Source organism: Odontesthes bonariensis, chromosome 14 (assembly GCF_027942865.1).
Source record: "Odontesthes bonariensis isolate fOdoBon6 chromosome 14, fOdoBon6.hap1, whole genome shotgun sequence".
NCBI lineage: Eukaryota > Metazoa > Chordata > Actinopteri > Atheriniformes > Atherinopsidae > Odontesthes > Odontesthes bonariensis.
In genome coordinates this window covers 24,357,747-24,382,247 of record NC_134519.1, presented here as the reverse complement: position 1 = coordinate 24,382,247, position 24,501 = coordinate 24,357,747, and the positions used below count along the sequence as shown (strand labels likewise).

Sequence of the window (24,501 nt, the reverse complement as noted above, 5' to 3'; positions counted from 1 at the left end):
AAATTAGAATCGCAATGCATCGTCATGACGATTATTTTGCACACCCCTACTTTATATGCAGGAGATTTTTCAACTCAACAGAAAGTAACCTGTGCCAGCAGGTAAAACAGAAGGTGAGACTAGATTGAATAAAACACTTTCATCAGTTTTTCGCTGGACTGTTTTCCACCCATCCATCCATTTTCTATACCTGTTTAATCCAACTGAGGGTCGTGGGGGGGCTGGAGCCTATCCCAGCTGTCACTGAGGGAGAGGCAGGGTACATCCTGGAGGGGTCGCCAGTCCATCCCAGGGCCACACAGAGACAAACGAGACAAACAGCCATGCACGTTCACACGAGTACGGTACCCAAAGTATAAAAGTGAAAAGTAGCTCTTTGAAAGACAGTTGCACTCGCTGTTTGTGATTGCAAAGTTAACTGGACCTCACATCCTGATTTCATCTGATGAATACATGACTTAATAAGAATCCTGCTTGCAGTTGACAACTTGAAACAGTTCCCATCAATAAGGCCACGGATGAGGAAGAATTTGCTGCTCTGGATCTGCTCCATCTGCTGTGTTGTCTGTTTCACCCTCTAGTTAGAGAAAGATCATTCTCAGTGAAGCTTTTCATCTTTTCAGATTGTAAGTGAAAATGAAATATGCTCTTGTGCTCCTGAGTTTTCCTGACTGCCCAGTAGTTCCAGGTTTTTATCCCTGACAGAATCCAGGCTGTAAGGCTACCGTGCTGAATCTGCCAACTCTTACAAGCTGCGGAGACTAACACAGAACTTCGCGCAGCAACCCCACTACCTGCTGCTCTTGATTATTTATGTCAGCCTTCACTGCAGCATCTATCTGATGAGACAAGCAGAAAACAGTGTTAAATGTGGGCTACTTCTTACATTGCGTGGCTGCATCCTTTAAGTGATGCAATTGCAGCAATTCCACTCCAGTCAGTCAGTGTCATGAAATTGCGCACAAAGGATCAGAGAGACGTCACAGCCTCTCTCGTGTGAATAAAACTGGTCTTGTGTGTTTCGATTAAAATGCTGTAAGAGTACAGAAGTCCTTGAATTCATTTGTTTTGTTTTGTTTTAGGACTTATAAGGTCGATTCTTTTAATTTAGATTAATAAAGTTAATTTGCAGAATTAAGGCAAGAAATGTCAATGTTGCGAAACTGTTGAAACTTTAAACAAAATCAGCAAAGCTCTCTTTTTCTTTAAAAAAAGGCTAAATTCCCTGTAAAACACCCCTTCATCTATACTAGCAACATTTTACATTAGAACTATTTGATTGTGAATGAAATACATAGAACATCATTCTTTTGAATGTCCTAATTGATTTAATGTAAATGTACCCCTGTTGGATCTGGGCAAAACATGCGAGGGGGCGAAGTAATGACTGGATTGAGCAGGATGAGATGTGACTCCCAACAGACACTACTTAAAGAGGTCGGACCTGCTTTGGCGGCCCACAAAGGCTCAACAGCATATTAAGAAGGTGCAGTCTTCGAAAGGCTCCGAAAATTGTTGCTCCAACACATCACTAAAACAAATAAATAATCTCTACCACACTGTCTAGGAACCTAGAGGCTCATAATTACCTTAAATCCCTCAACACCAAAATCTGCCCAAGAAGAGGGACATGGAGATGGATTAAAACGGTATAATACAAGTGATACAGTTCATCCATAAAAAGGATGGATGATCTTATTGCAGCATGTGTTCTTTGGGCAGTAGGGGGCAGTGTGTGCCTGCAGACAGAGAAGAGAGAGAGAGGCGGCCTGTTCTTCAGCACAACTGATATTTTGATTTATGAGAAGATAGAGGTGAAATGGCGCTTTGGAGACAAAGTATAATTACAGATGAGGGGAAAAAAATAACTAATTAGCTTGGCAGAGTCAGAGGGCTGTAAAAGTATGAACTCAATTACTTTTGTATTAAAAAAAAAAAAAAAAACTTTGCGGGGCCAAATGTTTTCTAAACATTTTAGGTTAAAGATTGAACTATTGACACAGCCGGGGACTGTTTTGTTGGCAGCCATTAACTCTTATTAGAGAGGATGCTTTGGTGATATTTATAAAAACAGAAAAAGTAAAAAGAACAGAGATGGCTTGGGGTGACTGATACAAGCCTGCATAAGCTGGACTTCCCCACCACCAGCACCTTATACTGTCAACATGTAACTGTTGGGACCGTGGGCATCTGTGTGAAATGGAAGTGGCGAAGAACTGCCTGGTGGGCTCTTGTTTTCGCTATGACTCACCCCCAAACCCATCAAAAACTTGTTTCTTTGGAAAAATGTCAGATGCATAGAATGATTTTCTTTCTGCTCTGGCAAAATTCTCTTATTATGCAACACAAATGCCCAGACATGGCTTAATTAATTATGAATCATTGCACCTGCTCGTGTTCATCACCACAATGACTAATAATCCTGATTAGAATTAATGCGCGGCAGAAGCTACTGTTGGTTATATCATAACCAAACCTTCAGAGCTTCGGAGGGCTCCCAATACAATTAAGAGCAAACGTGAAGGATACAGTGCCTATTAACAAACATTCTTCTTTTTTCTCTTTCAGTCAACTTGAAGGTAGATTACCACAAATACACGAACATCACAAACTTCCTCCAAAGTTGCTGTATGGCTGAGCTTCTTTACACCACCACACAACCAGCACAGGGCCTCAAGATAAAGAAATATGTGAATAATAATTCGTCTTCTCTTTTAGTCTTTGCCAACCTCTGTGAAAAATACCAGGCTCTTCAGTCTGTGCATTTAGAATAAGAGGCAATATTCTTAACCCTCGCACGTCCAACTTTCCAGAAAATGTCGCAACATTTGCAGAGACTTTAAAGGCGCTCTGAAAGGTCGTGACGGGAGCGAAAGGTGTGCCGTGGTAAAGCGTTGGTCGATCAAAGCGGCATTCGCCGGCTGCTCAGAAATAAGCACCAAAGAGGCGGGTTTTGTTGTACTGTCTGCACATTTCTGCAGCGCTGACTTTATTCTCAATCACATTATTAGAATCTAAAAATAAGAAAATCTTCATGGTTGTTGTTGCCCAGAGTCTTTTTTTTTTTTTTTTATCTGCCAAAAGAAACACATTAATACAAAGAGATACAGAGTGACAGAGAGATGCGTCTCTCAGCATTATCATCAACACTAAAACAAACCTCAAGTTGATTAAAAAAAAAAACATTAAAACACGGCCAAACCCAGCAACAGTTATAGTTTCTTAAATAGCCTCTGAGCACACAGAGAAATAGAGATGACAAACGAGACCATGCAACCCAATCAGCCGCTCTGCTTTCTCATTAACACTTCTCACACTCACACACAGTTTGGATCCAAATCAATATTATCAACAGACATATGCCAGGGGGAGGAGCTGGCATCATACAAAGGAGTTTTTCTTTTTTTTTTCCAACAAACAGTTGTTTTGACATTTCATTATTTCAGGGACTAAAATACATCAGATTTCTTCAAAAGAACAACAAAAGTTCTTTAATCTTACACAATTATTCACAGTTAGCGCCTGGGTTAAACAGGCAACAAACAGCTTCAGGAGATGTTCTGCATCCTTCTCTCATTTGTCTTTCGCCGAATAAAGCGGAAGCAAACCCGCCGGGTTCAACACTCACAATCAGCGCAAGTTCCTCTGTGTCTGTGTGGGACTTCAGTCCATATGGCATCGTATCATCGAATAACTAAAGAGCCAGAGGGGAAACACAGTTTAAGTAGTATTTGGTTAATAATCCTTCGTTTTTATGCTGTGCTCCTCTGGCTTTGGCTGTTGAAGGGCACAGCAACTATGAGGTCAAAGAAAAGAAGGAGAAAAAAACCAAAAAAAAAAACACCACTGGCCTTTAAATTGACAACTCAAAACAATTATCTTACAGCATTTTACACATGCTCTTCAGAGCCTTTTGGAACCGATGGTAAACACCATCCTTACAAAATGAGGAAAAAGATGTGAAAAATTTCAGAGCAGACAGGAAATTAGACAAATGTGGAGTATATACACCTATCAGCATGGTTCACAGCACAGCACATATCCCCGTCTCCTCGCTGATATACATATTTTCTATTGAAATGGTAACATTATGCAGTGAATGACCAGCAGAAAAGATACAGCCAATAACAGATGTTTGTGTCACTTCTTAACACTGTTCTACCTTAAAGAGATCGTGGATATACACACAGAAACTGTTTCATTACTCCTCTGCTTGGGCTTTTTATTTTTAAGTGCTAAACTCAAGTTTATTTCACATTTCGTCTCAAAGTCCACTGAGTCCGGTCGTGGTTGGAGCTCACGCTGGGTTTAGGGTGGGACCAGGCTGGCCTGGGCTGATGAAGTCATGAGGCTGGAGGTTCACGTTGTGGCAGTACAAGGGTCGATGTTTGGTGTCATTTTGTCCTGAGATTAGCTCAGATACAGGGGCTTGTCTCTCTGATGACCGCTGCTAGCAAAGAGGAGAAAACAGGAGTCAGGATAGAAACACAAAGCACGAAGACAGAGACATAAGGGACAACATCTGTTCATCTAAATAAAGTTTAGCCGACAACAGATGGACAAAATTCCACACCAGCAGGGACACTGACTGAAGGTGGGGTGTGGGTGCCCTTGAAATCCACCTTTGATGCTATCTCCTGATTTGCTGCTAACTGTTATTTCACAATGTAAGCACAAGCTAGCTTTACAAGAATATCTTATCAGAACTCTAGGTTCTCACTTCCACCTAAGCCACACCCCAAAGTGATGTCAGAGAGCCCGAGCGTGCACTCTAAATAAGACCGGGAGAAATTGAATCCCTGGTTACCACCCACCTGTTGCCATGGTAATCAGTGCCCCAGTCCAGAGAGGGGTGGTGGTTCGGAGTGTGTCGGCCCAGCTGGTGGTAGTCCACTGATGATGACATCACTGCTCCGCTATTCAGCATGCCTCCTCCCATTGACTGGTAGTCAGTCTGGAGGGCGGGGGGATAGCCCTGTGATTTGAAAAAGAAAAGAAAGAAAATTCTTAACTTTTCTGGAGGGAGGAAAGGACAGAGGATGTTCAGCACTGCTATCATAAGCTGAGAAAATCCAGATTTTGTATGATTGCAATAGCAACCACAACAACCCGACGAGATAAATTTGTTACGTGCTGGCAGGGAATGACTTATCTGAAACAGCTTATACTGGATCCCCACATTACACATAGTTTTTTCAGATCAGAAGCAGTGAAACTGTGGGTCGCCTTCACAGAGTTGAGAAAAGACGGAGTCCCAACAGATTGGGACGCGCAAGGCAAACATACAGCGTGAGCTCAAAGGGAACAGGTGCACGCTGGTGTGCTAAAAAAAAAAAAAAAACACTGAAAGCTAGTTATTCTTGTTCGGCGCCTGCTTATCAACACGGCCAGCAGTTGGAGCAGCTGTGACACAAAACTCCTGGAGACAGTTAAGGTACTTTAAGCCCCTTTATGTGGCCATACCAGAAACCTATTTCCTTTGTTGAAATCACAACACGAATATAGGTTTTGAAGCCTGCTTCGACATCATCTAAAGAATAGCAGAAGAACATTGGTTTTCAGCGGCAAAGCTTCCAGCATTAGTTGTCTGTACATCTGTGGTCAACTTAACAGACACTGATACTCTATTAAAGAAAAACTCGGGGTAAAAAATGTGGTTGTCTCAAATTTGTCTGTGGGGGCCTCACAGTGTAAGACAAGGCCCTTATTCAAGTGGAATTTTAATGACTATTCTCAAATTATGAGGTCATATTACGTGGCAGCAGGTTAAATTCCTTACAAGCGTAAAAGTGTCAGAGTGGATTTAAATGGCGGCTTGTTTACTTCCTCCTTCAACCTGAATTCACCCATAGACAGCTGATGTTTTCTGAACACCAGCCCTTTCACACTTTTTTGAAGAAAAAATGCTTTCAGATGAACGGGGAAATGAATAAAATGCCGAATGCAACTGAAGTGAAAAGGAGACGGATCAGTCGCAGGTTCATCAGCAGTAATTACCGAGGTTTGAGTGTCTGTGAAGACACAGAAGGAGGAGGGCTGAGGAGAAGGGAGGATGAAAAGGTAAGAGGAGGAGGAGATGAGGAAGGAGGTGAGCATGTCTCCAACCATAAGATACTTGAGAGGGAAATGGAAAAATGAGTGTGCGCGGCGACAAAGTGCAGACGTGAGTGTGTGCGCGGGGGAGAGAAGGAGAGAGGGACTGAAAGGGAAGTTAATCTGAGTGTTGTGAGTGAAAGAGGAGAAAGAGGAGGACAGCAGGTGGTTGGTTCTCCCCCGCTCTCCTCCCCCTCTTCTCCTCTACCTCACCTATTCATCTATTGTTGAGCAAATTCTTCTCCTTCAATCTTTCACAAAAACCCCATCTGCCTCCTTTGTCTCTCCCTCCCTTCCCCCATCAGTTCTCACTCTTCACCCAGTAGAAAAAAAGAAAAAAGTTTGGAGCTCTGTCACCGAGTCCTTAAAATAAAATGTAAAAAAAATCTTCTTTTACTAAAAACATGCAAAATGGAGGAGGATTATGGGAATGAGGGATTTAAAAGTGCACTATAAAAAGATGGGCAAAACTGGAAGTGAGACTCAGCAGTAATCTGTCCCCCACTTTAACTACTCTGGGGAATATATATTTACACCGTCTCCTGGGCTCTCATTAGATTTAATATAAAATCATATTACAGCCACCCGCCCTGCACTTCCTCCAGTCTTCATAAAATGACCACAGACTAACCGACTGACAGCAAGACATGAGGAGGCAGAGGGGAAGGCTGACAAACAGAAGTAAAGGAAACTCCCAGTCTGAACAATTTCAGTCAACTAATTTATCATCTGGAAGATACAATTCCTCTGTAGTATCGGTCTAATTCCTGAGAGTCTGTGTGTTTTGCTGTTTGAGATGTCGTTACATCGGTGAAATGGGTTTGCCTGTGTGAAGGGATCTTAAGAAATGGGTTAGTTACCCACAGAGAAAAGTTCCCATCAAAGATAAAACATCAAGTGTGTCCTAATTCCACACAAAAGTTCTGTTTTCACACCCACAAAATGAATAAAACTAAAGTCAGTCAGCATGTCAATAAAGGCCTGTTTCCCGGACGGTATTCCCCCACAACGTAATGCAGAGGACGCTGTCTTCGGGCCCCCAAAAGAAGATGGAAATGATGCCGGACAGATGACGATCAGAGTTGGAAAACTTGAAGTGACTATTTCAAAAACGCTCGCTGCTAACTAAAGGCAAACCTGACCTGCATCGTCTTTCTTCTTGACCATCGAAGTGATCTCAGACAAACAGTCTTCTGTAACGTAACTTGCAAAAACTGCGAAGTGTTTCAAGCGACTTGAAAAAGTTGACTTTTGATGACGGAATCGGGGAAAAAAAATAATAAAAAATCAGACGGCTTTGATTAGTTTATGTCTTCTCTTTGGCAGCCATAAGTCTGCAGAGCAGCAGCCGGGAAAAACCCAAACACCTGACCGGGAGTGGGACTCAGGCAGAAGCACAACTGATGCGAGTCTGATGTCTTTTGGCTGTGACTGAGAAATGAGCAAAGAAAGGAGCATTTGAGAATTTGTCCATTCTCATTTTGTCAATGGACTCTGTGCATTCTACTTATCTTGCGGTGAAAAGATCAAAAAAGGATTTCCTCCTCCTCTTCCTTGCAGATGAAAAGTTGCTTCACTCCTTTTCAAATGTCCAGTATGATCGACCTTTCATTATCACTGACATCAATGAACGCAGCCTCGCCAGACAGACAGAGGCTCGGCGGTGGGCCACAATTATGTTTTAAAATACACTTTTTTTTATGTCTGATGTTTTCACATCACAGAGGATTCAAATGTGAGCAGCTAAACAAAGTGTACTGAAAATAAAGAAAAAAAATAGTATCTCTGAAAGCCAAATGTGTGTTTACATAAAGCAAGAATTACATGTGTGTGGAAAATATAAACTGAGTTCAACAGGACATGAGTGAACCAATTCAAAGCATCATTTTTATATTCGTTAATATGATGAAACATGAAGGCGCTCCTGAACGTGAAGACAAGGTCACCAGGGGTCAAAATTTTGGTGGAAAAATTCCAATAGTGAATATCCAAGTCCTCTCGTTGTGCCAGGTTTACGAGCATTGAAGGACTCACCGACACGCCTCACCAGTTTATGGTTACCGCTACCGTTGTATTTGCGTTTAGCTTGCAACCACTGACTGCTAAATGCCACTTCCACCACCGGTAACTGGCAGGCAGTTCAGCTGACCAACTGTTCAAATGGTGATGCCCACTGATGGTTTTATTCGAGGCAGATTTCACCCGCTGTAATAACATCTTTAACATTAAAGTTTTGATGCAATTCATGTCAGTTAATCTCTACACCCATGATAATTAGCTCTGACATGTCTGCTGAATAAGGAGGCTGAGATGTATGCAACACGTTTTATGTCACTTTGGTGTCTGGCAGACGTGAGTGGTAGCTAGTGTATCTAGCGTACACTAGCTGAAAGGTAATTTGATGGATAGCGTGTATCCATCAAATTAGCAGCCAGATTTAAAGTTTGACACACACTGTAAATGAGCCTTAAAGAACAGATGGGTTCCCGGTGGAATATCTCAACAGGCAAAATGAAGCTATAAGATTACGTGCTGCAGGGAGTCTGACCTGTGAAATGGCAGGAGAGTGTGTCATTCCCAGTGAGTGTCCACTAAGCTGCTGGTGCTGATGGTGTGGACTGTGCAGCCCTCCCAAGTGCGCCTGGCTGTGAAGAGGAGGGCTGACCTGGAGAGGGGGGGTGGACGCCGCCGCCACGTTACCGAGGGACAGGGCTCCCTGGTGGGGCACACTGGCCCGCGGCACTGTCCCCCTGGAGGACAGAGCCTGGAGCTGAGGATGGATTTGGGTGTGAGGAGGGGGTAGATGTGGGCCTAGACTGGGGCTTGAGGCATGGGTAGGACGTGACGGGTGAGGGTACGGCATGTACATGCCTGGGTGCTGAGGGGGAGGGAGAGGATGAGAGTGGGCCAGTGAGTTGGAGGAAGAGTGCTGGCCCGGGTGACCAGGGTAAACTGAAGGTTTGGGTGTGAACATTGAGGTAGAAGAGGAGGAAGACGTGGAAGAAGAGTGGGGTGGCTTCATCTCAGAAGGGTCATTGTAACTCTGGAAAACAAATAAAAACAGTTAGTTTCACGCTAACACTTTTCTCTTTCTGGACTCTGATAACCAAACACATGAGCGTGTGTCGTCAGTGTGTGCGCGTTGCACCTGTGAGACCAGACTGGCTCTGTAGGCTGCCAGTTGTTTCAGATACTCCTTCTTAGCCGTTTCTGTCTTCTTCTTGTACACCTGAAGACAATTAAACACAATATACGATATTATATAGTATAAATGAAAACACAATACACTACCATAACCATCACAGAGCTAAAAGCTATTTCACATTTATCTTAATAGCACTTAACTGAAATAACACATTGTCTCTGAATCTGAACATTGTTACATTCAGTTTACATGTCACTTGCAGACATTTCTCCAGTGTAACAATAACTGGAAGTCCCAGCAGCATTGTTATGGCCGATGCTCTCTGATGCTAAACTGTTCACCTCAGTCACAAAGATGATGTCACTATTCATTCCCCTTTTCCACGCAGCCTGCACTTGGTTCAGTGTATGGATTATTGAAACAGGATAAAAACATAGTTCTGTGAGGCTGTGCATAGATGCAGTGGAGACGCACGCATAACGCTGTCAACATTCTCAGAATATTTGGAAGATACAGGAGATTCACACACCATCCATCAACAGAACTAATTTCTTCTGACAATCTTGACACTGATGAACATGAATATCGTCAACAAATACTTATTGGCAATCAGTTGAGAAATTTCACCCTGGTAAAGGGATCACCAAAGTCAGACAGAATACTGTAGGGGTCATAAACATCCGTGGAAATGTATCAGTCAGTACAACAGATACTAGTGGCAGTGAATAAAAACCAAAACAATTGTTTTGAGTTATTTTTAGCAGAGGGTTTGCTGACACACTTTCAGTTTCTTTTCAATTGTGATGATACTTATAGTGACTTTCCAAAATGTTAAGTCAACTTTATTTAGCAAATAAATCACTTCCATAATATTTCCATAATGCAGCAGGGGTCCAGTATAACAATCTAAGCCCCTTTCGGACATAGGACACCTAACATTCTTTTCTCAATCGAATGATTTAAGTAACCATCACCAGGGTTCACTGTTCTTTTTGTTTGGATCTAGCTTTGTCAGTCAGACAGAGAAGCTACCACTGCAGCTCAATCCAAAAAGCACAAAAGACAACATTCAGCATAGCATGCAAGGTCGTACCTGTTTCTGTTCTTCTCCCAGGCCGTCCCACATGGAGGCCACAATCTTTGACACCTCCCCGAAGGTGGCATTGGGGTTCTGGGCCTTGATGTTAGCTTGTGTGTCCCTGAAGAACAAGGCGTAGGCCGACACCGGCTTAACCGGCTCATTGGGATCCTTTCGCTTCTTTTTCTTTGGTGTTTTGGGTTTCTTGGCGATGTCTGCCGTGGCGGGGCGCTTCTCTCCCTGTGAACAAGTGGAAGAACACAACGACATACTGATGAATGCTTAGATGGACAGTGTTGGTTGGAGTGCGTTCACTTCTGAGCAGAAATGCACGGAAAATAAAGTGTGTCCTTAAAATGACCCATAAAGTGGAAAATGCAGGGTATTAAGTTGATAATCATATCATTCAAAAAAACTAGATGTGACACGACTTTCTAACCTCAACTGTTGTTGTTTGATGTTAAGTAATTAGTCAACCGCAGAGATGAATCACAGGGAAACTCCCCACCTGTCAGCAGAACTGATAAAGTCTCCCAGTGTGGTAAAAACTATAGATGTTATATACAGATCATGCAGCTATGTGACCACAAGTAAAGCAGCATGTCAGCAACAATTATGTGATCTATTCTGCCCGGAGAACATTTTGTCGCGCTCATAACTTAATACAGAATCAACCTATGTGGTATTTAAAGTTGGAGATATCCATGTAAAAATAGAGATGACGTGAGAGCCATCCTACAACAGGACTGTGTGTTTATAACGCACATTAAAGCAGAACTGTAGCTCTTATTTGAGCTCAAAAGGAATGTTAAAGCAGGTTAGTCATACAAAATGACCTGCCGCATCATGAAATCAATGTCACAGTGTTCTTATTGCTAAAGAGATTAAAAAAGTATAAAAAAAGTGACGACATCACAAACTGGGACAGCACATCAGGCTGACGTTGACGTGGCGTTGATTTTAAAATGGAGCACAAGGTTTTGTTGGGTTTTATTGCTGAATCGGGTGACAACAAAAGGTTTGTAAATATCAATTAAAAAATAATAAAGTGAGACCAGGAAAACCACAATTGGTGTAACTTTACAGCGTTCTTTGACGATATTAATCTTCCAGTTCCAAGGACTGTGATGCAAAACCAGAAGGGAATGACTTCATTCATGTCCCTTTTATGTCAATAAAAATCATTCTTAAAAAAGAGAAAAATTATAACGTTTTCATTAATACAACTTGGACTTGGATCAATAGCAGCTTTTTTTTATATAAAAACTGGCAATAGGAGATCAAATGTTTCTAAACTTTTTAATAACACTCAAAAGCTCAGCTAATCTTTGTTTGTTTTTTTTGTTACTTTATGGATGTGGCTTGATCAAACTTGACTGAAAGCAGCCTTATGACACAGGCTAGCATTTTATCAGCTCCACTGCTCATTGCTCAACTGAAGCCCCCAAAAACATTTTCAACGCCGCTGAAAATGACCCCCCTCCTTCAGCAAGAAAATATATGTGATAAAACTGCTTTTTTTAAATGACCCCAAGTGCATCCACATTACAAGTTTATGGAAGTATCTTCCTTCAGATCTTTCCTATTTCCTTCTACATTATTTCTTTTTAAATGCAGCAGCTCGGATGCGTCTTCTTAATCAGTGCAGACCTGATGAGCGTGCCTTCAACATACAAACACAGTTTACATGTTTTTACTCGTGGATAGTGGCTAGTATTGGTGAACTACATAAAAGCAAAAACACACACTCATAATGTCACAAAAACAGCCTTTGTCTACAGGTTCAGGAGTGAACTGGAAAGGTAAAATGAGGCTCCTACATTACACATCTACAGCTCCTGACAAAATTGGTAAATAATATTTGGCAGTAATGGTTTCATTTCCCCAGAATATGAGAAGCCAGTTTGTTTCTATGTGCCTGTGTCTGTGTGAGACAGCCTGCAGTGAGAGAGCTGATTTCTATCTTGCTGATATGAAGGGGAAAATGGGTGTATTATGACACATAACATTATGAATCTCCACTTTCAACATGCATACACACAAACACTCACAAAGCAGAACAAAAACGGTAGTTACATATCTCACTGTTTGCAGCTCAGTGAGATATGACACAATGACTCATACAAACAGGAGGTACTGTGCCTACACATGTTTGTGCGAATTGTATGTATGTGTGTGTGAGCGTTTAAAAAAAATATATATTTTTTTTACCCTGAGTCCATCATCATTGTCATCTTCATGTGCTGAACTGGGGGGAGATGGTGTAGCAGATTTACTTCCAGGAGGTGAAGGGGAATTATGGGGAACAGAGTTCCCGTGCAGCCCCAGCTGGGATTGGTTGATAGTGGACAACTGGCTTTGGCTCATGCCTGATTGGCTCCTGGGTCCGAGCGCTGCTTCGATTGGCTGTTGGCTGCTGGTAAACCGAGAATCTGAGTTCACCATCTGCTGCATCTGAGCAAAGACAGAAAACGATGACAGATAATGATTAAATTTACTGTGCATCTGCACAATATTCCAGCCTGCAAACCTGTCTTTTTCTTTTAATCATGAGTTTAACGAGCTCATGTTATGCTGCTCTACATGTTCACGAGGCCTACTGTCACAGGTTTACATGCTCTGAAGCACAAAACATCTCTTTTCACCAGTAGTAGAACAAATGACTTTGCATTTATGTGGAATGGAAAGTTGCACTCGATCTGTCAAGCAAGAAATTAAGAGAGCATCAGATGTTAATGGAGACAAATGGAGTGCAAAAAGGACTAATGGATGGGACTGACATGACTAGTGGATGTATAAACACATAGTCTACTAACACATCAGACATGATGTTTCCCTCTGGGGAAAGTGGAGACCAGCATTAAATACAGAATGAATACTGGGCTTATATTCATGATGTCACCATCAACACTCAGGATAAATAATGTGTTAAACTAATTGTTAACAGGTTCATATGCTTACAAACATTAAGTGACTTTATGTAAGTCTTGTTTACGGCCTGTTTCTACTGCCAAGAAATGGTCATGAAAAATAAATGACATCCTTTTTTAAGAGTTACCGAGACAGCTCATAGTTTGCTTTCAAATCAGGAGTGAATCTAAAATTCCACTTTGGACTGAAAGAGTATCCGAGGCACATAACAAGCTCATGTAACAGACCTAGCCCTGAAACAGAGTCTGCCTTTGCTTGGCAAGGTTTTGCAGTGTGCAGCGGTTCAGGATTCACTAATAATGAAATCTGATAGTAACCGTGGCAACAGGCAATACAGCACCGAGGGAAAAGAGGATCAGAAGTCATTTAAAACATCAATTCCCATTTCCCACTCATGTGTAAGTACATCAATAGAGCTTTTTAAACTCCATTTGCTACACTCCAGAGAAGTGGCTACATATCTGGAAAAGACATCGAGTCCACAGGTGCAGACAGAACGAATACACATGGGTTTATTCTCTGTGCCTTGAGGGCCCAGGTAATTTATCACAAAGATGTTTACTGCTGGATATAAAGTGACCAGACAGTCCGCGCCACTTTTTTTTTTTTTTTTACTGTCAGACCTGTGTCATGAATGCATAATGTGTTGCTGTCTTTTAGAACAAATGTTTCAGAAACAATGGGGACAATCTTGAATAAATCTCGCTGAAAATGGAAGAAAAGGTCAACATGCTTGAGTTGGATCGTAAACATCAACAGAATTTCAAATGACACGAGGGACATCTATTCTCCTAATGTTATCATATTGATGTCGTGCCGTGTATTTTGAATAAACTGTAGCTACTGTAAGCAGGAGGCAACAAAAAAATGGACTCTGGGAGTTTTACATGCACAGAATGCAACTTAGCTTAACTATTGCCTATAGAAATTGATCTGAAGTGGCTCAGGGAGAATTGATCTAGCTTAATAACATTATATTAAGAAGGCTGATAGCTGTAAGTCAAGTTTTTAATGTCATGTTAAATGCTAATGTACGCCGTGGTGGTGTCTTCCTTTGAGTTGCCCAGTTATCCAGGGTTGGAGCTAAAAGTAAGTTTATGAAAAAGCTGAATATTTTCTCAATGTTATAGCATTCAAATTTGATCTAACTTGGTTGTCGGCATGTGATGCACACTGTAGTGATATGGATTAACATTTCAGCTGGGTTACTGTATGCAGTTAATGAAAGAAGGTGGTACAAAGTATATTTCTATGGTTAGAAATTAAACAAAAATCTAATTAAATTTAATTTAATGAAAAGGGAAATGAGACAAGAAAGCATGAAAACAAGAAAAATTAGAAGAGGTGAAAGGAGACATGATGTCACTGAAAAAGGGCCCCCAAAAAATATTGAAAAATAGGGATTTGTACATTGTAACAAAACAAAACACACACCACTGGTCTAGTCTGGAGTAAACATTACGTGTTTGACCTTAAAGCACACACAGGAGGCCCAGTTTTACATGTGAACTTTGATCATCTTTAACCACACACTTGAGTCTTGAAGTGAGTCAGTCGATGATATTTTGGCCACTTCTCAGGAAAACAAAAGTTAACTTAGTTCACCTCAGTGTGGGAACTTTGACACCGACCGTCACATATATGAAGATGGGACTGGGCGGATATTTAGAGTTTCATAGAACAGTGGATGTGGTCTGGGGTGTCGTGCCCCTCATGGGAACATATCACCAGAACTTATTTACCGGCAGCAGCGGCTGAACTTCGCTGCGGTATTTAGATGGTACACAACGTGACATTTCTCGAACACGGAAAGAGGTTTCAGACTGATGGAAATGCTGAAAAATAGTATTTGTGGTTTGCTGAATTTGACTGGGTTGGGACCTTAGTAAATGCCACATTAGTTAACAGCAAATCGAGTCACCTTGCAAAAATCGTCTGCTCTGACACATTATCTTTATTATCACATGTTTAGAAAAGCTATTGAGATGCTAATGATGCAGCGATAAAGTTAAATCAAATCAAAACTTTCACCTATTCCCTGAAAAAAAATGGTGCAAATGAAACATAATAACAAAAATCATTATATATGGATTGGATACATTTTAAATTGATGAACTCATGCTAACAGAATGTGAATGATGATCTTTTTTTTTAAACAAAAATAAAAATGTACAACAGTAAAATCAGAGAATGGAAAGATTTTATCACCAGCGGCAGCTGCGGGCTGGAATGGGAGTTTGCGACCTCGCACTCAGCTAACGAAGAACTTAAATATGAAATAATTGCCAACGAAAAGCATAAATCAAATTTTCCCTTGGAGGAGACCGGAGGGGCAGAGAGGACGGTAATTTCTGATGATGGGAGAACCCCTGATGGCAGCGTAAAGGCTGACTCATGTCAGGGTAGAGGCTCTGGTTACGTGCTGTGGGTTCACGTTCTCACAGCGGCGTGCTTTCTGACAGGACTTCAACATAAGAAGTCGAGCCGTGAAATTCTGATTGTGTTCTTGCTTTTAGTCAAAAAAACGAAAATCGGAATTGGTGTGTTGCGAACGCAATGGAAATTAACCAAAAAATCGTTTACCTGAATGACTCTTTACGACAGGTTCCACCATCGTTAATGGACAGTGTGATTAGAGCAAGTCAGTAGTGAAACTGCAGCATAAGTTTAGGGGTTTCTAAGACAACTTTTTGCCCATCGTTCACATGAGAAAAGCACACTTTTGTGTAAGCTGAACAACAGAATTGTTAAATGACTGAATTCAAATGTGAAATATTTCCACACGGTTTCCCTTTTTTCAAGGGGTCAAATTAAACTTGAAATGTTTTTCTTTTGTTTTATCCTCTGCCAAAGTTTGATTTGAAATCAACATTTTCAAACTAGCGAGCATCCCATTATCATTGCAAGTAGCATTTTTAATTCTCTAGTTTTAATCAGTTTTATTCTATTTTAGTTTGGTTATTTCAGTTTAATTTGATCATGGATTCCATGCCACTTTGTGCCAATAAGATGACAACTATCTCACAGCTTGGTGACTTCAAGATAAAAAATAAATTGCAGGTAAAAAAAAGGTGAAAAAAAATAGATGTATATAACACAGAAATTAGTTTCCTCCAAACTGCTGTTGGAAAGTTAGCAGGCTGCACTGTGGCTGCTTTGTGTGCCAACTGCACACGAGAAACAAAAGAAAAGACACTGGAACTACAAGAAAATGAGCAGCAGAAGAGCGCAGAATGCTAAAAGCTGATCATTTCAGTCAACAGTCAGATAGCAGCAAGAGAAAAGAAAAAAAAAAAAAGAAAAGAAAAGAAAAAAAGAGCAGTCCACATCTCAGAATTAAATACAACTGAATAGTGTAGCTCCTCACGGATAACACACACATGCACGCACACACTTTGACTTGAGTCTTTCTGGCCCCTTTTCTACCCACCCCGATTAGGCTGAGCCTGGGATGGTTGCTAGGCAACGGTAATTCATGGTCTGGCAGTAAACGTATGTTAGTATGAAAATATAAAAGTGCGGTAAGGAGAAGGAGGGAGACAGAAGAAAGTAGGACTGAGGCAGAGAAATAAGACCTTCCCTTTAGGCCACTGAACTAATGATGTGCGTTGTTAGCAGACAAGTTAATCACATCCAACGTGAAGAGGAGGAAAATCTGAATTTAATTAAAATCTATGCCGTGTTGTTTAATAGTCATTCTAATTCAGCTGAAGCCAGGTTGTGAGATTCTCGTGTTTTTTTTCTCTCTCTTCCAAAATGACTCTTAATATCACATTGTATGTAGAGAATAAGAAACAGACAGAAGGACTGAAAGATCAAGAGTGGGAGGTGAGAAAGTTTCATTCTTAATGAAAACAGGAGCAATCTATTACAGATACTGACACATAAACCTCTGGCAGCGCTCCTAGCAGCCAGTTTCTTATGGCAGTTGAAGTAACTACAAGTCTCAGATTTAGCTTTCATGTCTTTACTGTATGACACAGTCTGCCACATCTGAATGTCACAGCTAAAAGCGAGATTTTCACTTTACTGTGAAATGAAGACTTAAAAATATGAAGCAAATGTCAGATCGACCGGCTGCTATGATTGGCCTTCAAATAACGCTGCCCTGGGCAATATCCTATTTCACACAGTTACACAGAGTAAAATATAAAAGAATACAGTTAAAATATACCCGCAGGCTGCCAGTTCAAATCGGGCAACTCGCTGAGACTCTCAATTTGCCTTCAATAAGTGGAGTCAAAGCATATTAGATCAAGATACAAACCGATAGTCCAGCCTGAGGTATATTGTTTGAGTAAAAAGCGCAGCTCAGCTTGTTGTTTCCTCTCCGGTGGATGGAGGGGGTCCGCTTTCACAGGGGCAAAAACCTTTATTAAAAAAGTCCTAAACCAACTCCAAAGTATAATCTGGCAAAATAAGTGGTACGTTGTCTCCAGAACTAAGGCTATCATTAAACTTCCTTTAAGTTATTTCACAAAAATTCAGATGCACTGAAGTTTGACCGCAAAAACATATTTGTGACAATCATCTGAAATATTTAAAGTTGAATCTAAATAAAGGTAATAACAGGCTGGCTGCCAACAAAAAGGAAATTGGAAGTTAGAAAAATCTTAACTCAGAGGAATGTGTCCATCATTAATGTGAAGAACTACTCCTGTGGTGGCTTTTCTGGGGGTCTCTGTGTGGAAATACTATTCATAAACTCTGTGCAAACCACATGATTCCCAATGATTAACGGTTGGAGTGTAGCGCTAATAACATGAAATCAGGTAAAACTGCAGCTACCATATGACTGAGTCTACGGTTTTGATGGATATAAAACATAGATTGTTGAGCTTATCTTTGACTTCACATGGAGGACTCTGTACTGAGCAACTCACATCGTTACTGGAAAAATAATTCATTTTAGCCAAACTTTTCAGTTAAAAAGTAGAAACAAAACTGTTCAAACAAAACTGAAGCAGCTTGTTTCATAAAAACACAAAAGTGACTAAAAGGTGGATAAAATACAGTGGGAGAAAAAAAAAAAGGTTATGAAACACTAACATCTGCGAGCTCACACACAAAAAGGCCAGATTTAAAGCCGGTGTTTAGTGTATCCCGTCTGGGTTGCTGTAGTAACATGGGATGACACATGCTGGTTATACTGTATATAAATGGATGGTTCTAAAGTAATGAAAACACTGCGATCTTTATTTTCATGTGAATCTCCACAAATGAAAATAGTAATCTGGGCCCCAGAGTGCATCCAAAAGTCTGCGAAGTGCAACTAACTTTTGTCCTCGATTGCACTGACGCACCTAATGCTTAGCTGCTGTGGGTTTTTTTTTTTTTTCTTCATTTCTTTTTTCCATTTCTATCTGCGTGTGCTTTCCCCCCAAAACTCTCAGCGAAAACGGGGGTGGGTCGTCACCCTTATCAAAACTGATGAGTGATTTAGAAAACTACTCTTCGAGAGCGACACATGGCCTCTAACTGCAAACATAAAAGAAAATTATGCTTGCTGTCAATACCTTAAGATGAAGAGAATTCTTGAGAGTTTTTTTGTAGAGAAAAATGACGAGCTGCCCATTCCACATATCCCTGATCCTGGTTCTGAATACTCCAGCCCAGAACTTACACCATAGGCGGAGGTGACAGTTAAATCCTTAGTCTCCCCTGTCCTCAAAAAGATGGTGAACAGTTACGCTGGCCGAGCACCGGAGGTTACTTCAGACTCAGAGCTGAACATGAAAAGCCACAATATACGCATTTTGGAAAGACTGGCAGGCCCAGTTTCTGTGGTTTGGGTACGATAAAACGTGCACCGTGATGCACAGAATCTATTGCAGCCAAGGCATGCTTTTGTTGTTTAGGAATCAAATTCACAACTGACACGCTGAAACAAAGACGAAGTCTCAAAGACACTGTCCGTCTGTTGGGACAGTTGTCTGAGCAACAAAGTGCCCTCCCTCCCCGCAGCATTTCAGCTTCAGGCAGAGACGGACTGAAGCTCTGATGACAACATTCAAACGCTGCTCAAGATGTAGCCAAAAAAAATCATTTTGGTCTCACATTTGTCATCGAGCACATGAGGTGCCAGGATAGTAACCTTGGCGTTAAAGGCACCGTGTTAAAATTTGGGTGCGCCTCAATTTTGAGGCAGTGCAACCAAAGCAAAAATTTAGTCTTGAGTTCTGCTAATGCGGAAAAGAAATGACTCCGTGTTATAAAGTTGATGGAGAAAAGGATGGAGACAAATGTCCAACCAGACTGAGAGGGAATGGGACTGACCTCTGCTTCAGAAAATACTCGTAATCAGTTTTTGACACAAATAGATTCAAATCATCGTTCTGTTTCAGTCACTGGAGTTTGGAGACTCAAAAGAAAAGAAAAAACAATGGTAAAACGGTTCAAAACACTTGTGTGGGTAAGCGGGATCTACAACATTTGTAACACTTCACATACTAATTTGGAAGGGATTAACAGAGAAAAGGACACGCTTTCTAATGTCACGTATATCCAGGAGTAAACACTACTGGAGTCATCCTCCCTGCTCTGCACTGCTGAAGCATACAGTCAGGTAGAAAACACTATATGACTTATTTGAAACCACTCACCACAGAAAGAGTACTGGTCATCGGGCCGCCGTCTGGGCTGAACGTACCACCATCTTGGTTCAACATAGCCGCTCCGTCCTGGCGCCCAGGCATGCCGGGTAGGTCCATGCCCTGCAGTTGGTAGGAATGGTGTTGAACAGAGCTGGAGGGGGGGTCCATGTGGTGGTACTGTCCAGAGGAAGAATCGTGGGGTAGGTGAGGGGGCAGCATGTGGTCTGGCAGGGTGGGGGGAGTGATGGGTGGGATGTTGAAATCGTCATCGCCCAAACCACTCACTGGGTAGGACTAAAGACAAAAACAAACAACAAACAAACAAAAAAAAAGACAGTGAGAACTGTTTGTAAACCTCCACTTTGCAGCTCCATTAGCAGTATTTTCAATGAATAAACCAAACACACACACATTGTCGTTTGCCTCAGAGAATCCGTACTGATGTGGGACAAAGTCACACTTAGAGCTTGGGTGGATGGACAATGTTGCCTTTAGCATCATGACAACTTGGAGAAAATCAATAAGAATTGCATAGGGGATTATAAGAGACTGAAGTGTCATGAAACATTACTGTCAGAGTTAATAGATGTGAGAGATTGTAAAAACTGCCCATTACCATTACCTCAGAGAGCTGAATCCAGTCTAAACTACAGCTCTGTGGTTTTTTCATGTAGTCACTCATCTTCAGCCTGAGCGCCTATCACAGACTAATTATCACTAACGATATTCTCGGTCTTGAAAGAAAGCCGTGTTAACAAATACTCTCTTATTCAGCAGCAGAACAATACAGCAATTTATAAGTACAAGACCATTTTGGCTACGACAATAGACGCGGGCAGATCTTTGAGTGTAAAAAAATACATCACTGCTAATTTGACATTCAAAAAAAAGAAAACCCGGGCCCGTCTCATACTGAGAGCAGAGAAACGCGAGGGAGGCACGTAGAAAGAAATGGAGTGAGAGAATCATGCAAGAAAGAAGTGAGAAACATGGGAGAGAAAAGAGAAGGAGAAGCAATGTTAGAGAAGCCTTCTCATACTAATCTGACACAGGAGATCTTTTATAGAGACTGACAGCCTTTTCTGCTTGGCTAGCCACACCAGTCTCTCCATCTCGTCCTCTTTTGCTCTTCATCTCTCACCATCCTTCTCCTTCCACCCTCTTGTGCGCTCTTGCTCTCCTAATCTCATCCTCAATTTCTCTTTCATCTCTCAGTCTTTCATTCCGTCTCACTCTTTTCTGCTCTATCTCAAATCCACATGCAGGGTTCACTTATAAGTTGCATGACTTGCAAGCTGAGCGCCCAAGTTTTAAAAATATATGTCCATTCATCCATTTTCTATACCCACTTAATCCAATTCCGGGGGCCGGGGCCCATCGCAGCTGCCATCTCAGGAGGCAGGGCACACCCTGGACAGGTCGCCAGTCCATCAGATAAGCAGCAGTTGGCAACAATTTTTCCATCTACTTGACAGATCTATGAAGCAGTTGCAGCGACGGAGGCTAGCACAGCTTGTCTGCTTCTGTAGTTTACTGACTGAGATTGTGTTGCCCCAAATTTGAGGCAGCATCGGTAATTCAAACGATTCCACAGCTCAATTCGAGCGCAAAATAAGAAAACTACTTTTCTTCGTGGTTGGGTAGGATATTAGCGTGAAAAAAAAGAGGAAAATCTGTGATCGATCATACGGGTTACAAATATCTTTGAATGAATACAAAACTGTTACGGGGTGATGAAAGAAGAGTAGTGGAGCATGTTTCAGTTTTAACACCCTTGTTTAATAAAGCAACTTAATTACTGTAAAGCAGCAAAGTACATGTGTTTCTGAGCCTGGTTGTCGACATCATATCAAACAACACTGCTTCCCGGGCCTCAACTAGTCCAACAGGGGTTTTTTTCTACATGGTCCTCCACACACTGTCCTGATGGAGCTCAGAGATCTGCATAAATTACACCGCCTGTCTGTTTTCTGTCTACCTCTCACTCTCCCTCCCTCTCTTGCTCTATCATTTCTTCAACTTCTGCATAAATTACTCTGGTTGTTCTTGCTCTCTCTCTCTCTCTCTGCTCTTCCATTCATGTGAGTACAATAGCCTGTTCCTTGTGCACTGGGAGCTTCTAGAAAGACTAATGTAGTCAGGATTAAGTCTTTCACACACGTTGTGTTCGCATTACAAATGCATTTCTCGCACCTCCATGTTCATTTCATACAATACGAAAAAGCACACAAAGATATCAGCAATATGACATGCAATGACCGGCTTTTATGAAATGAGGGTGATAAACTGTATCTGCAGGGGTTGATGGATCATGTCAAAAGTAAGATTTATTATTTCTGAACTTATATTTAACTAAAAGTCTTTATCTACTATATTAATATGCAGCACATTAGTCAATAGTTACCACACCCACCAGCTGTGGATATCTTAATTTTAAGTTCTTACAATTATAAACTGCTTTTTCTGAAGTAAAATTTTGACAGAAGGAGCTTTCGTGTGGACTCATCGAGGTCCAGCTTGTGATCCTCTGCAAACCAACCACAAGAACCAGGAACTAAACAAAACAAGTGGTTGGTTTTCAGGCGGTTTCAAGTTATAACATTTCCGATTCATTTTTTAAGTGCTCCCAGCGTCTCATTTCCTCAAGTGTGCCATATTCACCTCACAGTCAGTTGCCTCTATAACTTCTGAAATCTGTTTACTTTCATGTACGGTTGAGCTAGCTGAAGTGTAACAGCGAACTCAGCAGTTCTGAGACCAATGCAGTCAATCAATAAAAATAAAATCTTTTTTTCTTTCTTACTTACTTTCCAAAGAGCTTACGCACAAACACCTCAGCACGGACCTACCACCCCCACGAGAGTAGCAAGAAATGATGTCAGTGGGCTCATTTGTCTAATCTTTGCAAAACCTGAGACAAGAGGAGACAACCATGACGACCGTGATCTGAGGGGAGCTTTTATGAAAGAAGCTGTTGGGACTGAAAGTTGTGGGCGCTTTTGCTCGACATTTGTCCTCTCCCTGATCACTAACACTGTGTGCCATCTACTTGTTTGAGAAAGAGACATAGACAGCGGGTAGAACATAAAAACACTACAGGTAATTTCACAGTTGCCATCTTAATTATGTGAACACAAATATGAGTGCCGATATGAGAGTGAATGTCATTACCTCCGACCATTAGAGTGGGCCTCACATTTCAAACTAATTATCAAATCTACTGGTGAGTTAAACTTTTCCAAACAGCATTAGACAGATCAGTCTACACACTCAAGACAAACGTCCTGGTGATGTTTTTAACTTCACTAAAATCTTAAAATAAAATGTAACAAGCACTAAACTGTGGACAGTATGAAGAGGAACAAGAAAGCGGAGCAGTTAGGGTCTTTGATTTCATTGTTTGTTGTGTACATGAAAAAGAGAAAAACCTGAGGTGGAGGTCAAGCTTCTAATAATAAACAACAAACCTCTTTCATATGATTTCCATGCAGACGCAATAAAGCAAATGGCATTTATGAGAGACGTTCAAAGATTTTCATTTTTCTCGAGGTACTTGGCGATCGAGCAGCACTGCACATATTGAACTCGGATGATTTGAGGGATTTGTGGTCCGGTCTCTGCTGTTCAGACCAGGCACTGTGCAAATCACAGGTTCCTGTTATAACTGCAGGAGAAATGAGCTTTTACAGAAATGCACAGCGCTTTTTCAATGCGCTTTCAACGGTATTGTAAAACGCTTCCAAAATCGCTCACAGAAACCCGACGGGGGGAAACTAATTAAGGCGAGTTAAGTCATTATCTACCTGTGCCACCTTCCTTTAGAGCATGGAGCATTACACAAGCAGCAACTGGGCCGGGCAACATAGAAATCCAGATCTAGACTGAATGATTTTGTCTCGAATGGGAAAAGCACTTGCTGGTACAGTTTTTAAACACTGTGCCAGTTGCGGGCAATAGGAGTTGCGCTATAAAGTTGGTTTCCTCAATCCTGACTGATGTTTTCCCTCTGGGATGGTTGTTAAAACGGTTATCTGTGCATCTCTTGTGGATTAAAAAAAAAAAAGGTATTCATAGTATATACAGTATTTTCTATTTTTCTTTGCCTACAGGTAGAACTCCTTTCCTTTGGAAATGGACAAAAACATTTTTATTGACTTTACAACTTTATTACAGGAATGCCAAAGAAAATTGATGGCAGTCTCTTTTAAAACCAAGTGAAATGTCTAGGATGTGACGAGAAAAACTGCTGACGTGACTTCAAACCCTCTGAGGCTTGTACTTTCCTAACTTGCAGATGGCGTCTTCGCAGGTCCGCATGTGTGGGTGGAAACTGCTGCTGCTGCTACTTTCTTTTCCTATAGATGGTGCTGTTTTGATTAAAGGTGTAGCTCCACAGCAGTGCAGGAAAGACTTAACTGTGTGTGTGTGTGTGTGTGTGTGTGTGTGTGTGTGTGTGTGCATGTGTGCGTGCACGTGCACGTGCATTTACCCAGGGTAGACGATGTATGTCGGCCATGTGTGCCTCCCTCCTCCAGTGCTGTGAGGGTGGGTTGGGTGGCGTCACCTTGCTGAGTGGGTGAGGGGGCTGTGGCACACGAAACTGTGGGAAGAATCACAAAGACAAACAAAGATTGAAATGGGTCCAGAGGCCAGGAGGAGGT

The 24,501-nt window shown here is 41.5% G+C and overlaps 1 protein-coding gene across 4 annotated transcripts in view; it reads right to left on the bottom strand.

Annotated features, from left to right (window-relative positions):
* Positions 1 to 2,951: 2,951 nt before the first annotated feature.
* tox (thymocyte selection-associated high mobility group box) overlaps positions 2,952 to 24,501 on the bottom strand; it is a 42,157-nt gene continuing 20,607 nt past the window's right edge. For 2 of the 4 annotated variants that reach the window (XM_075483739.1, XM_075483741.1), the window contains 8 exons: positions 24,330 to 24,440; positions 19,850 to 20,134; positions 12,528 to 12,770; positions 10,332 to 10,556; positions 9,242 to 9,322; positions 8,642 to 9,136; positions 4,815 to 4,975; positions 2,952 to 4,450 (listed from right to left, as the gene is read on the bottom strand). In XM_075483739.1, coding sequence (XP_075339854.1) covers positions 4,411 to 4,450; positions 4,815 to 4,975; positions 8,642 to 9,136; positions 9,242 to 9,322; positions 10,332 to 10,556; positions 12,528 to 12,770; positions 19,850 to 20,134; positions 24,330 to 24,440 — 1,641 coding nt within the window. In that variant the 3' untranslated portion in view covers positions 2,952 to 4,410. The remainder of the gene's footprint in view (positions 4,451 to 4,814; positions 4,976 to 8,641; positions 9,137 to 9,241; positions 9,323 to 10,331; positions 10,557 to 12,527; positions 12,771 to 19,849; positions 20,135 to 24,329; positions 24,441 to 24,501) is intronic. The other 2 variants (XM_075483740.1, XM_075483742.1) reach the window with 1 other exon arrangement.